Source organism: Diabrotica undecimpunctata, chromosome 3, assembly GCF_040954645.1.
Source record: "Diabrotica undecimpunctata isolate CICGRU chromosome 3, icDiaUnde3, whole genome shotgun sequence".
In the NCBI taxonomy this organism is placed as follows: Eukaryota; Metazoa; Arthropoda; class Insecta; order Coleoptera; family Chrysomelidae; genus Diabrotica; species Diabrotica undecimpunctata.
In genome coordinates, this window is record NC_092805.1 from 5,371,475 (window position 1) to 5,384,446 (window position 12,972).

The window sequence follows — 12,972 nt, forward strand, 5'->3', positions numbered from 1 at the left end:
AGCTCAATGGATTGCTAGGTGTACAACATATTAAAACCACTGCCTACCACCCAGTCAAACGGATGTATTGAACGTTTCCACCGAACGCTCAAGGCTGCTCTCATCGCCGCTGACACAGTATCGTGGGTTGAAGCCCTTCCTCTGGTCATGCTAAGCCTTCGAAACACTTTCAAACAAGACATTGTATGTACAGCCTCCGAGTTAGTGTATGGTATGTCAGTGAGTCTCCCTGGACAGCTGATTGTCCCTAGTGCTGTTACACCCGACGAGCATAGTTTTGTCCAACGTCTACGTGAGACCATGGGAGCATTGTTCCAAACCAGCTCCTCACTGGAGGGGAGCCCTTTGGCAGATTGACAGTTAACCTCCAGCCACACATGGGTTGACTGTTGACTGTGCCACCGAAGTGAGGGAACGTCGACGGAGAAAAGAAGAGGAGATCAGAGATCAGAGCAGCTGATGGCTGTCATGTGAATGTCAGAACACGATCAGACGACGAGGTGACAACAAAAAGAACTCTTACAGTTTTCTTACTTGTTTTTAGTATGTAGTTTATTGTTAATAAATCAGTAAAACAGTTTTTAAAGTGTGCCCCGACTACTTTGCTTCCCGCAAACAGGCCACAGGTGTTTACACCTAACCTTCTTATATATGTATATGGTATGGTGTTTACTTTAGAAATGAAGCACATACAATCCAAATCCAAGCGATAAGAAATTTAAAAATTAATAGGTTAAAATCAGGTGTAATAAAATGGAAGGAAAACAAGAAATTAGCGACGAAACGTGTAAAATAGAAATAGAGTATAAAGAATTGGATGGCTTTAAATTTGAAATTCAGGAGGAATCCAATATTCAAAGTACACATTACACATATGATTATTTCAACTTAAAGAAATACCCCATAGATACTGAAATGGAACAACATGGATATAAACTTAAGTCATTTGAAGAAAACCAAAAAACTCAAAAAGGTTAGTGACTATGTATTTCTCCATATTATAATAGGAATAACTTTCCCAAGCCTCGCCAACTTTGGTCCCTCTATTAGCCATGCTAATTTGAGACATATTTGTCGTTGTTTTTAAGGTGATATTTGTGTTGAAGAAATTGAAGATGACAGTGTTTTACCACTTGTCAGGTTGCCAATTTTTTTTCATAGGTTTCTCTGTTTCAAAACATTTTAAATGATGTAAATTTACAGCTTTTTCACAATGTGAAACAAGTTTTTTGGCAGTTTAAAAAAGTTTAGTAATAGCACAGAATAATAAACAATCAGAATGCCCACTATGTCTGAAAAAATAAGTATGTGCAGATGGAATCAGACATGTTTTAAACTGAACCAGTGTTATTCAGTTCAGTGACATAGTGACATTTTATCTGGTGTGCATAGATAGTTTTATGTTTTGCATTTTAAGTCTGACAAAATGACAGTGTTTTCTATTATTGATATACTCCATTCGCTTAGCTCAGGCATATTTTGACAGATTCATTGTCAGAAACCTTTATTTCTATACCCAAAGACCGTTTTCAAAGATATAAATTATACTTATATTTATTTTATTTGTTTATTAGATATTTATATAATCTTATATTATTTATTTTCTTTTTTTTTTCTTAACTTTAAAAACGGTCTCTAGAATAGAGATCGAAACGTCAGTAAAATAAACATATTTCCAGCATTCTCCCTAAAAATACGGAATGTCACAAGCAAAAAGTCACAGAAAAATAAATATTACTATCATTTGTATATTTGAAAACGATCTCTTTATATAGGGATCGAAACATCAGTAAATTAAACATTTCAATTAAATATATTCTTACTTATTCCCAACATTATTTCTAATTATACAGAACGGCAAACAAAAAGCCATAGAAAAATAAATATTACTATCACTTGTATATTTGAAAATGATCTCTTTATATAGAGATCGAAACATCAGTAAATTAAATCTATAAATAAATATTTTGTGGCTTATTCCCTGCAGTCTCCTAAAAATACAGAATGCCACAAACAAAAAGCTATAAAAAACAAGTAATTTTGCAGAAAGCTTACTGATGCCACCCGGCTGTTGTGATTACGCTAAAACGTCTTTTAACGTGACCCGTCCTTAAAGAGTTACACAATGAAATTTTTTTAAAACACATTTTAAGACAGTTTCCACACCACCCGAAGGTATGTCTTGTGGCGCGTTACTTTTTTTAAATGGGTATTTGCCAAGAGCCATATTGTCCCATTAAATCAAATGAACAAAACACTTAAACAGTATAAAACAAAACAAAATAAAATCCTATAAAACAAAATAAAATTCTGTAAAAACAAAATAAAAATAATTTTTGATGTAATAAAACATTGTACTATTCTATTTAAACACAAACACTATATACACTTACTACTTATGTTCTTCTCGTTTTTTTTTGTTTTTGGTTTTTTTATGATGGGTTCGACCGCCTGGCTAACATTTAATGCCATTTTTCTGCCTTCATAAACGTTTCGTATCATTACTTTCTCTTCGGACGTTAATATTTTCCGTCTCTTTTGCGGCTTTTCATTTTTGGAATCTTATCACATAAAATCGGAGTTTCCTCGCTAATTCCAACGTTGCCAAACGATTGAAAAATAATGTTTTAAAATATCGATTTTTATTTTATAAATTTAAATATGTAACGAAACGGAACATATAAATAAAATTTATTTCATTACAATTTTGTGCTTAATTTTTTCTATTGAAAAAATCATGTTTTTTGGTATTTTAGTATTATGATACAGAATATTTGTAATATTTACAAAAGGTTGGATTAATTAATGAACACTTTAAATGTAAAATTCGAAATTAAACCATGGTTTTTGGTGCAGTAAATGTAAGAAGATGTATCCATACATTTTTTCACTGGACACTATTTTTATAGGGGTTTAATTTATTCCTGCATTTTTAACTCATCAGAACTTTATTTTCAATGCGGAATTAATCAAATATTTGCAAAATTTTGGATTAATTAAAGAACAATTTAACTGTAAAGTGAGTAATGGTTCACATCTATACGCAGTCAGACCACAGAATACACCATCCCAACAAGAAGCGAAACGAGGGGCCTTTTCACAATCCAAATTTCTTTGCGCATGTGCTAATCCGCCATGTTCTAATTAGTTTTGTTGTCAACCTAAAAATTGAAGTTTGTTTGTATATTGAGAAGTGTTTGATGTTTGTTTCATAATAGTTAGTTTAATTAATTTAGTTAGTTAATTTAATATATTTGTGTAATAAACTTATTGTGATGGCTGCACGAAAAGAAGGATTTTATTGTATTGTTCGTGTGTGCCCATCGAAATCTGGTGAAGAAATTAGTCTCTTTTCAAAACCCACTTATCGTAGCAGGTAAACAAATTAAATTTGAAATTCAAACGTGTTACAAATGTTCTCTGAATTTTTATATTTTAGTTAAATACATTTTTTTTTAGAGCTCAGTTTTGGCTGAAAGCAGCCAACAGGGAAGATCTGCTTTCTAAGCATGCTGAATTGCATAGTGATTATAAAATGTGCGAGAAACATTTTGAACCGGTGTACATGTCCAAAGGAAACACAAGGAAGACCTTATTTGAACAAGCACATCCAACAATTTTCTCGCCAATATTCCAAACACACAGACAAACCAATAAAGAAAGTCATAAGGCTGGAAGGTAGATACTTTTTATTTATTCCCAATTATAGTGCTTTTTTTATAAACGTCATATAAAAATCAGTATCTACTTATATAAGTTGTTTGTTGTATTTCATAATATAAACAGGATCTGGAATTGTGAAATTTAATGATCTTTTATCAGCCTTATTAAGAACATATATCTTATGGTTACATACTGAGTAATATTTATGTTGTGGTTTTAGGTACAACTGAAATAGACAATGTGCATCCAGTTGCTATTAATAATCCAGTTGATGACAAACATAGTACTATACCTGATACTTTGATGGAAGAGTTTCTGGTAACAGGTAATTTTATTTATTGCTCCTACAACTGTATTATGCATTCAATTAATGACTAATAAGCATTAACACATCTACTTTGAACATTTATATTGTAGCGAGATTAAATAAAACGAGCGGTTCGAATTTATATACGTATATTTATTTATAACTTTACAGTTCGGTAGTATCTTAACAACTAAAAACTTTAATCATCGTTACTTGTATATATACTACAGTTACTAGGTTCGAGAATATTCTGGCGTTGTCGCACCTCTAATTGTCTCGTCGAAAGAACCATCGAATACGGGCGGTATTGACATGCCGATTCTTACGTTTTCTAGATTTGTCCTTCTAAGAATTATGACGTATCAGAGATGGGCTATTTCGTTACAATATGTTATTTGGTCATTAAATATATTTTTATATTTCAGATGCTGATGTTAATAGGCAGGAAGTGTCTACTCCACATAGGCACCATACTCCACAAAGCTTCACCCCATATGCACAATCCTCTGCAACACAAACCCCCTCAAAGTTATGTGGTGGTACACCAAGAAAAAGCAAAATGAGGTTGAAAATAAAAACTTTACTTGCACATGTAAAAAAAGCATGTACCTCCTCCAAAAAGAAGGAAGATGATATTAGATTATTAAATTATAAGTAAATTTTTTCAAATGTGTGACAAGTTATTAAACAAACCCCTAGCAGAAATAGTGAAAGCTCAAGCAATTTTAAAAACTAAACCTCCAAAAAGTAGAAGATACTCTGATGAATATAAACAATTTGCATCAACACTATATTTTTGGGCCCAAGAGCCTAGGCTTTTATGGAAAGAATATTGTATTTGCCCTCAAAACGAAGTCTTTAAAAAATTACTGAAAATTTGGTCTGTAAACCTGGTTTGAATAATGACCAAATATTTGATGCCCTAAAATTAAAAGTGAACACAATGTTAGATCAGGACAAGCACTGTAGTATTTGTATTGATGAAATGTCTATTAAAAGTAATTTATTTTTTGATACAGGTCGTGATGAGATTACTGGAAGAGGAAATGGGAAAAAGGAATCAATAATTGCACAAAATGTACTTGTGATAATGGTTCAAGGCTTATATTCAAATTGGAAACAACAACTAGAATATTTCTTTGTAAACACTACCTTTGAAGCAAATCACCTTCTTCATGTTATAAAAGAATGTCAATAATTCTGTATTGTGTGTGTGCTGTTGGTTTCTTTTGACTGTGGACTTAATCCATTAGTCGAACTAAAATTTCTCTTATAATTATATCTCTTATACTCATTATATTTATGAATATTTGATAATAATGATTTACAATAGTAATTCACACATATATTATACAGGTACCTACATATATATTTTGGTGAGCACTTTTTTTTGTTTTTATGCTATACTAAATACTAATACTATTAATAACTATTAAATTATGTATATATATATATATATATATATATATATATATATATATATATATATATATATATATATATATATATATATATGTATTTTAACACAGCGCTAGGGCATAAACCCGGTTCAATTCCTCGGTGGTTTAGGTCCTCTTTGTGTGTTTTTTTTTAATATATTTTTTTTTATTTTCTATATATTTTCTTTTTTTTTAATTTTTTTTTATTTATGTATTTCTTTTTTTTTTTTTATTTACCTTTTTCTTTTTTTTATATTTTAATTTTCACAATTTTAGTTTTATATTAATAATGTGTTTAATTAGGATCTCATAGATACTTTTATCTTTAGTAGCAATCAAAGCTTATAGATTAAAATGTTTTCTTATATATTGTGTAATATAAATTTGATCTATAAAATAATCTATTTCTTTTTTTTTTTAATTTACAATCTAATATCATATGTTCTGCGGATCCTAATTCTCCACATTCACAACAGTTTGTGTCTGACAGTCCTATTTTATGTTTATGTTGTGGAACTAAGGATTGGCCAAACCTAAGTCTACATATATATGATATAAAGACCTTGTTGCCTTGATAGTCAGTAAACCAGCTTTTAGATGGGATCTCTGTTTGGATAGTTTTATAATACAGTCCCTTTTTGGAATTAATATACCATTCTTTCCAGTTATTATAGTTTATTCGTCTTCCGGGTTTGGACCGTGTCATTTGTGAGTGACCCAAAAGTGGGTTCATCTCGACGTTTCGCTACAATTGTATGTAGCTTCTTCAGGAGAACAAAAAAGAAAACAAAAGACAGGAAGATGGGTAGTTAGCAACGGTAACTCAGTTACTCAACGCAACCAGAGGCGAATACTAACTACCAAGATGGGCATTTGGTCACAGTAACTCAACTACATAACGCAGCCAGAGGTGAAAACCAAATGCCAGGACAGGGATTCACGTCCAACAGCTCAGAACACTAACGCGTCGAGAGGCGGGGAGTGAATCCGACGATTACTCCGCTACCGCTCTATTTATAGTCGCGGTGACCTGTCGTGTCGGGACGTATCGGCACACTCCGTGGCGCGAACGTCAAGAAGCGCGCGCTGGCCAATCATGTGGCTGCATCGTGGTAGCGGGACCGGACGGCGGCTCTAGACTGAGATTCCAGATGGGAGACAAGTAGTATCCTTCCTCTCGATTGATATTATGTGGATTTTTTCGGATCTCTAGAGATTCGCGGATTTTCCTGGAATAAAAGAAGGGGCTCTTAGAAATAATATGGGTTTTTTCGAACAATATGGAATGACCGGTTTCTTGGCAGTGTTCTGCAACTGCAGAATGGGAGAAGAGACGTGATCGAATGCATCTTTGATGCTCTTGAATCCGAGTTTTGACGGAACGACCAGTTTCGCCAATATACACTTGTCCACATGAACAAGGAATAGAATAGACACCACAAGAAGATAGGGGCGGTAATGGGTCCTTAGGAGAGGGTAGATATTGTGAGATTTTCTTGGGTGGTCGAAAAGTAGTCCTGATACCTTCTTTGCGAAGAATTTTGCCAATCCTATCAGTGACACTGAGAACATGGTTTAAGAAAACCTCAACGGAGCTGTTTCGAGCCGCAGCGAGCAAGGTCATGATTGCCAATATGATTTCCAACATCCGAAACGGATAGGAACCAGAAGAAGAAGAATCAGTGACACTTCGAATATACGGAAGAAAAGCCACAGGAGTATTACCCGAAGATTCTGAATTTGTCGTCCTAGGGTGTAAAGGGGGATGTAGATGTCGGTGTGTAATATTTTGAATTGTGGACTTGGAGTAACCGTTGGCGACAAGGGTTTTTTGCAGATGGCCAAGTTCTTCTCTAAGGTTGTCAGGTTCAGAAATCGAAATGGCCCGATGGATGAGAGAGTTGATCACAGAATCAGAGATGCTACATCTCTGTTTTTTAATGCTACATCATAAAAAGAATTTCATGCATATTTAAAAGTCGTTCTGGTGATTATTACACATATAAACACAGGTTTCTAAAACATGTTTATATCATTTACTATTTCAACTGTCTTCAATTTTATTATGCTTTACTTTGATTATTGAACTCATTTTTACTTATAATACTCAAATATTTATATTATAGCTGGTTTGTATTTTAGGTTACATCCAAGAAGATCACAAAATGGAAATTATGGAGAGACTAACTGAAGATTCATCTTACGAAGGAAATTATATGAGTCAACACTCTGAAGGAAAAACATTAAATAAAAATATGAAAGTTGCAACTGGACAAAGATCTTACAAGTGCGAAGTTTGTTTTAAGCAGTTTAATCGAGAAGCTCATTTGAAAATACATTTGAGAGTTCACACTGGTAAAAAACCGTACAAGTGTGAAATTTGTTTTAAGCAATTTAATCAAGCAAATAATTTGAAACAACATATAAAATCCCACACTGGGGAAAAATCTTACAAGTGTGAAATTTGTTTTAAGCAGTTTAATCAAGCATATCAGTTGAAAACACATTTGAGAGTGCACACTGGTGAAAAACCGTACAAGTGTGAAATTTGTTTGAAGCAGTTTAATCGAGCAAGTAATTTGAAACGACATATAAAATCCCACAATGGGGAAAAATCTTACAAGTGTGAAATTTGTTTTAAGCAATTTAGAGAAGCAGGTAGTTTGAAAAGGCATTTGAGACTGCACACTGGCGAAAAACCATGCAAGTGTGAAATTTGTTTTAAGGAATTTAATGAAGCAGGTGATCTGAAAAAGCATTTGAGAGTACACACTGGTGAAAAACCATACAACTGTGAAATTTGTTTTAAGCAGTTTAATGAAGCAGGTAGTTTGAAAAAGCATTTGAGACTGCACACTGGCGAAAAACCATGCAAGTGTGAAATTTGTTTTAAGCAGTTTAATCAAACAGGTGATTTGAAAAGGCATTTGAGAGTACACACTGGAGAAAAACCTTACAAGTGTGAAATTTGTTTTAAACAGTTTAGAGAAGCAGGTAGTTTGAAAAGGCATTTGAGACTGCACACTGGCGAAAAACCATACAACTGTGAAATTTGTTTTAAGCAGTTTAATGAAGTAGGTGATCTGAAAAAGCATTTGAGAGTACACACTGGTGAAAAACCATGCAAGTGTGAAATTTGTTTTAAGCAGTTTAATCAAACAGGTGATTTGAAAAGGCATTTGAGAGTACACACTGGAGAAAAACCTTACAAGTGTGAAATTTGTTTTAAACAGTTTAGAGAAGCAGGTAGTTTGAAAAGGCATTTGAGAGTACACACTGGTGAAAAGCCTTACAAGTGTGAAATTTGTTTTAATTAGTTTATTCTGGCAGGTCAGTTGAAAACACATTTAACATTGCACACTGGGGAAAATTCTTACAAGTGTGAAATTTGTTTTAAACAGTTTAATCGAGCAAGTAGTTTGAAAAGGCATTTGAGATTGCACTCTGGCGAAAAACCATACAAGTGTGAAATTTGTTTTAAGCAGTTTAGTCATGCATATCATTGGAAAACACATTTGAGATTGCACACTGGTGAAAAACCGTACAAGTGTGAAATTTGTTTTAAACAGTTTAAGGAAGCAGGTAGTTTGAAAAGGCATTTGAGAGTACACACTGGTGAAAAGCCTTACAAGTGTGAAATTTGTTTTAATTAGTTTATTCTGGCAGGTCAGTTGAAAACACATTTAACATTGCACACTGGGGAAAATTCTTACAAGTGTGAAATTTGTTTTAAACAGTTTAATCGAGCAAGTAGTTTGAAAAGGCATTTGAGATTGCACTCTGGCGAAAAACCATACAAGTGTGAAATTTGTTTTAAGCAGTTTAGTCATGCATATCATTGGAAAACACATTTGAGATTGCACACTGGTGAAAAACCTTACAAGTGTGAAATTTGTTTTAAACAGTTTAGAGAAGCAGGTAGTTTGAAAAGGCATTTGAGAGTACACACTGGTGAAAAGCCTTACAAGTGTGAAATTTGTTTTAATTAGTTTATTCTGGCAGGTCAGTTGAAAACACATTTAACATTGCACACTGGGGAAAATTCTTACAAGTGTGAAATTTGTTTTAAACAGTTTAATCGAGCAAGTAGTTTGAAAAGGCATTTGAGACTGCACACTGGCGAAAAACCATACAAGTGTGAAATTTGTTTTAAGCAGTTTAGTCATGCACATCATTGGAAAACACATTTGAGATTGCACACTGGTGAAAAACCGTACAAGTGTGAAATTTGTTATAAGCAGTAACACATTTGAGAGTGCGTACTGGAGAAAAAATGTAAAATTTATTTTAGACATTTGTTAAAAATGCAATAAAGAAAAAATAAATGTAACATTTGTTTTAAGCAGTTTTATTAACATTTAATATGAAACTTCATATAAGATTAAATACTGGAGAAATTTCTTTTAAATAATTTGTTGCAGTCTATAATTTGAAACAACTTACATGGACGCAAACCTTAAATTCTTTTTGCTAACTTCTTAATTCTTCTAGCTTCCAATTTACTTAATTTATATCTTTTACCATTGCTAGTAACCTGTCTGACTGATCCTTACTTCTTATTTTTACTGGTATTGCAGGCATCTTTTTTATTTCTTGGAAAAGATTCCATTTCGTCTTTATCTACATTTCTTTTTCTCTTACTACCATCATCGGTGGTTGCTTCACTCTACATTTAACTGTTTGGCTCTACGTTTTACTATTGACTCTACCGCCAACGTGACATCATGAAAAAACTCAAGTTAATTGAATTTATATATTTGAATTTTGTTATTTCACACTTGTTTCCTTTTGAAAAAAACTTTTTTTGAGATATGGAAAAGGAATACTACAAACATACACATATTTTAGTAAATGACAAAATAATTTATCTATATTATATTTGCCTAACAGAAAAGTAGAATATAAACACTAGGGACGCGTGATATATTCATTCCCAAAATCTAGAGATGCTGAAGAGGTATCTACTTGTTACAAAATCACTTTTACTGTAACTGATTATATACAAAAGCGTATCAAAAGTAACAAGTAGAAACTCTCAAGTAACGATAATCTACACCTCTAAATAAAGACGCATAATTTGCAGTTTTAACAGATATGGATTCAGTAATCCTTACGAATCACATTTATGTCTGTTGAATTTAATTATATAAATATAATTTTTACTTTTAATAGCTCTATATATGTGTGTGTTGGTATAATTATAGTGTTGGTTTATAATTATAGTGTTATTTAAATAAACTTAAAACTGTGAACATTTTTAAGGTGTTTGCTGTTTTCTCTCAACTTAAGTAAGTAAATTTAATATTACTTTGACTCTATTATAATAATTATTATGGTGATAAAAGGGTTGCAAGTGTCAGTCCATAATTGAAAAGATATATTAAAAAGGTCAATACTCACAATCTAATATTTACTTTCAAAGTTTTACAGAAGCGATCGGTTTCCAGGCTTTCAATATTTGCCTCATCGTCAGGCCCAGCAAAGAGTTTGTTTTGTTAAAAACCAATAATATAGATATCGCCAATAAGAAGTTTTCCGCTTACATCCAGGGTACTGTCTGTCTTCATCTTTTCCTTATGACACTATCATTGTAGTGAGGTGATAATATGTTGATCATTATATACGTATGTAAATAAAAGGTCTTACTAGGTAAAGAGATTTAGGTCTTTACCTTGTAAGAACCTGTGACAAAAACAACAAAAAAGGACATCATACTGCATAATATGTGATTTTCTATCTTCCATAAGTTTTTAAACTATATAAAGTCAGGATGTGGCAGCTTATACTGTATGTGTATTTGTCTTTAACTACTTTTAATTTTATTACAAACCAGAAGATAATCCTACCTTTTTAATAATAAAAAAAACTTTGACAACAACAACATATATAATGATCAACATATCAGCTCACTACAATAGATAGAGTCATAAAGGAAAAAATGAAGACAGACAGTACCCTGGATGTAAGCGGAAAACTTCTTATTGCCGATATCTATATTATTGTTTTTTAATAAAACAAACTTTTTGCTTTGCCTGAGGATGAGGCAAATATTGTAAGCCTCGAAATCGGTCGCTTCTGTAACACCTTGAAAATAAAGATTGTGATTGTGAGTATTGACCTTTTTAATATATCTGTTCAATTATCTATTATCTATTATTTTATTAGAATATTAGCCTGTAAATAATATTTTGCAGGTTTGTATATACAGTCACTAAAACAAAGAGCGCAGTAATGGCGGCAACCGCAGCCCCTCACATACTACGCCGCCTCTTCATTACCGATAGTGCTCTCCAACTTCAATTTTTTATTGATATAGGGGCAGACCTAAGTGTGCTTCCACGTAAAATCTGCACTGCGACTCAGCCCAGCACTGTATGCCTGTATTCTCCCACCGGATCGTGTTCGATCCGGTGATCGCCGTTTACATGGTAAGAAAATTTTCTCTTGCATCGACTCTTCTCTCGAAAGCTTTCTAGGGCGGAGCGAAACTACAGCACATATGACCGAGAGTTGCTTGCCATATTCAGTGGCATACATCACTTCCGCCATTTTCTTGAGGGTATACCGTTTATCATTTATACTGATCACAAGCCTTAAACGTTTGCCTTCCAACAGCGACATGAGCGGCAGTCTCCACGACAGATACCTCAACTAGAATTTATACAAGGATCTAGGGATCCCACCTTAAATTTTCACCTTTACCATGCGAGATGCGCTATGCACCATTGCGCAGATGATTTTAAGACTTTGACATTTTTGTTTCTCCTAACCTAACATGTATCTTTTACGGATTAAAAAAGGAGATCAATGATCATCATAATTATAACCAATAAAAATAACCTTGGTCCATCCTTGGCCGTTTTCTTAGGTTGTTCAAAATTTCCATAAATATTTTGAGAACGATTTCAAAACGTCAAACTTTGGTTAGTTAAAAAATGTGATTTTCATTACAACCAATAAATTGTGGCTTAATCCCATATAAACATAATATTTAAATTAAAAAAGAAGTTTAAAAAAGTTTCATTGTAAAAGATTTTGCTATTTAGTAGTGGGAATAAAATGTAAAGAAACATACAAAAAACCAGTAGAAGTACTCAATGTTTGTCAAATAAAACAAGAAATAGGCTTTTTGAAAGAGGAAAGAAAGAATTTTGGAAATTAAGATAATATATTATGAATGATATGAAGGATAAAATTTCCTTTTAAATTAAGAATTAGTTGTAAGTTTTTTATTTATGAGATTTGCTAGTCATCATTTTAATCATAATTTCGATAAGACTACATAAATGAAAGATTATAATTGGTTAATTAAATATCTAGCTTAAATCTAGTTTTCAAATAAATTGTCAATTTATTTTTTCTTGAAATCACAAGCCAAAATTTTAAAATCATAATATGCGTAATGGAGCATCGCGCAGATCGCATGGTAAAGGTAAAAATTTAAGGTGGGATCCCTAGATCCAAGTGAATTTATTGGCCAATTCTCCACCGATATTCGACATATACAGGGCGCAGCCAATATCGTTGCCGACTGTCTCTCACGACCTGAAGTAGACGCTATCA

The 12,972-nt window shown here is 32.7% G+C and overlaps 1 protein-coding gene across 2 annotated transcripts; it reads left to right on the forward strand.

Moving 5' to 3' along the window:
* Nucleotides 1-330: 330 nt before the first annotated feature.
* Nucleotides 331-9,751, forward strand: LOC140436391 (uncharacterized). 2 transcript variants are annotated; one of them, XM_072525150.1, is made up of 4 exons: nt 848-973; nt 3,460-3,678; nt 3,884-3,988; nt 7,552-9,751. In XM_072525150.1, exons 2-4 carry the CDS (start codon nt 3,510-3,512, stop codon nt 8,724-8,726), a joined length of 1,449 nt encoding a protein of 482 aa, XP_072381251.1. In that variant the 5' UTR covers nt 848-973; nt 3,460-3,509; the 3' UTR covers nt 8,727-9,751. The 2 variants fall into 2 exon arrangements, with proteins under 2 accessions (XP_072381252.1, XP_072381251.1); XM_072525151.1 differs by lacking the exons at nt 3,460-3,678; nt 3,884-3,988 and having other exon boundaries at nt 331-973.
* The last annotated feature ends 3,221 nt before the right edge of the window (nt 9,752-12,972 follow it).

Bases quoted from the DNA above. Each gene is read 5' to 3' on its own strand.
- LOC140436391 (XM_072525150.1), top strand. From the start codon at position 3,510: ATGCTGAATTGCATAGTGATTATAAAATGTGCGAGAAACATTTTGAAC. The intron at 3,679-3,883 runs GTAGATACTTTT...TTGTGGTTTTAG, and splicing joins GAAAGTCATAAGGCTGGAAG to GTACAACTGAAATAGACAAT. The intron at 3,989-7,551 runs GTAATTTTATTT...TTTGTATTTTAG, and splicing joins GGAAGAGTTTCTGGTAACAG to GTTACATCCAAGAAGATCAC.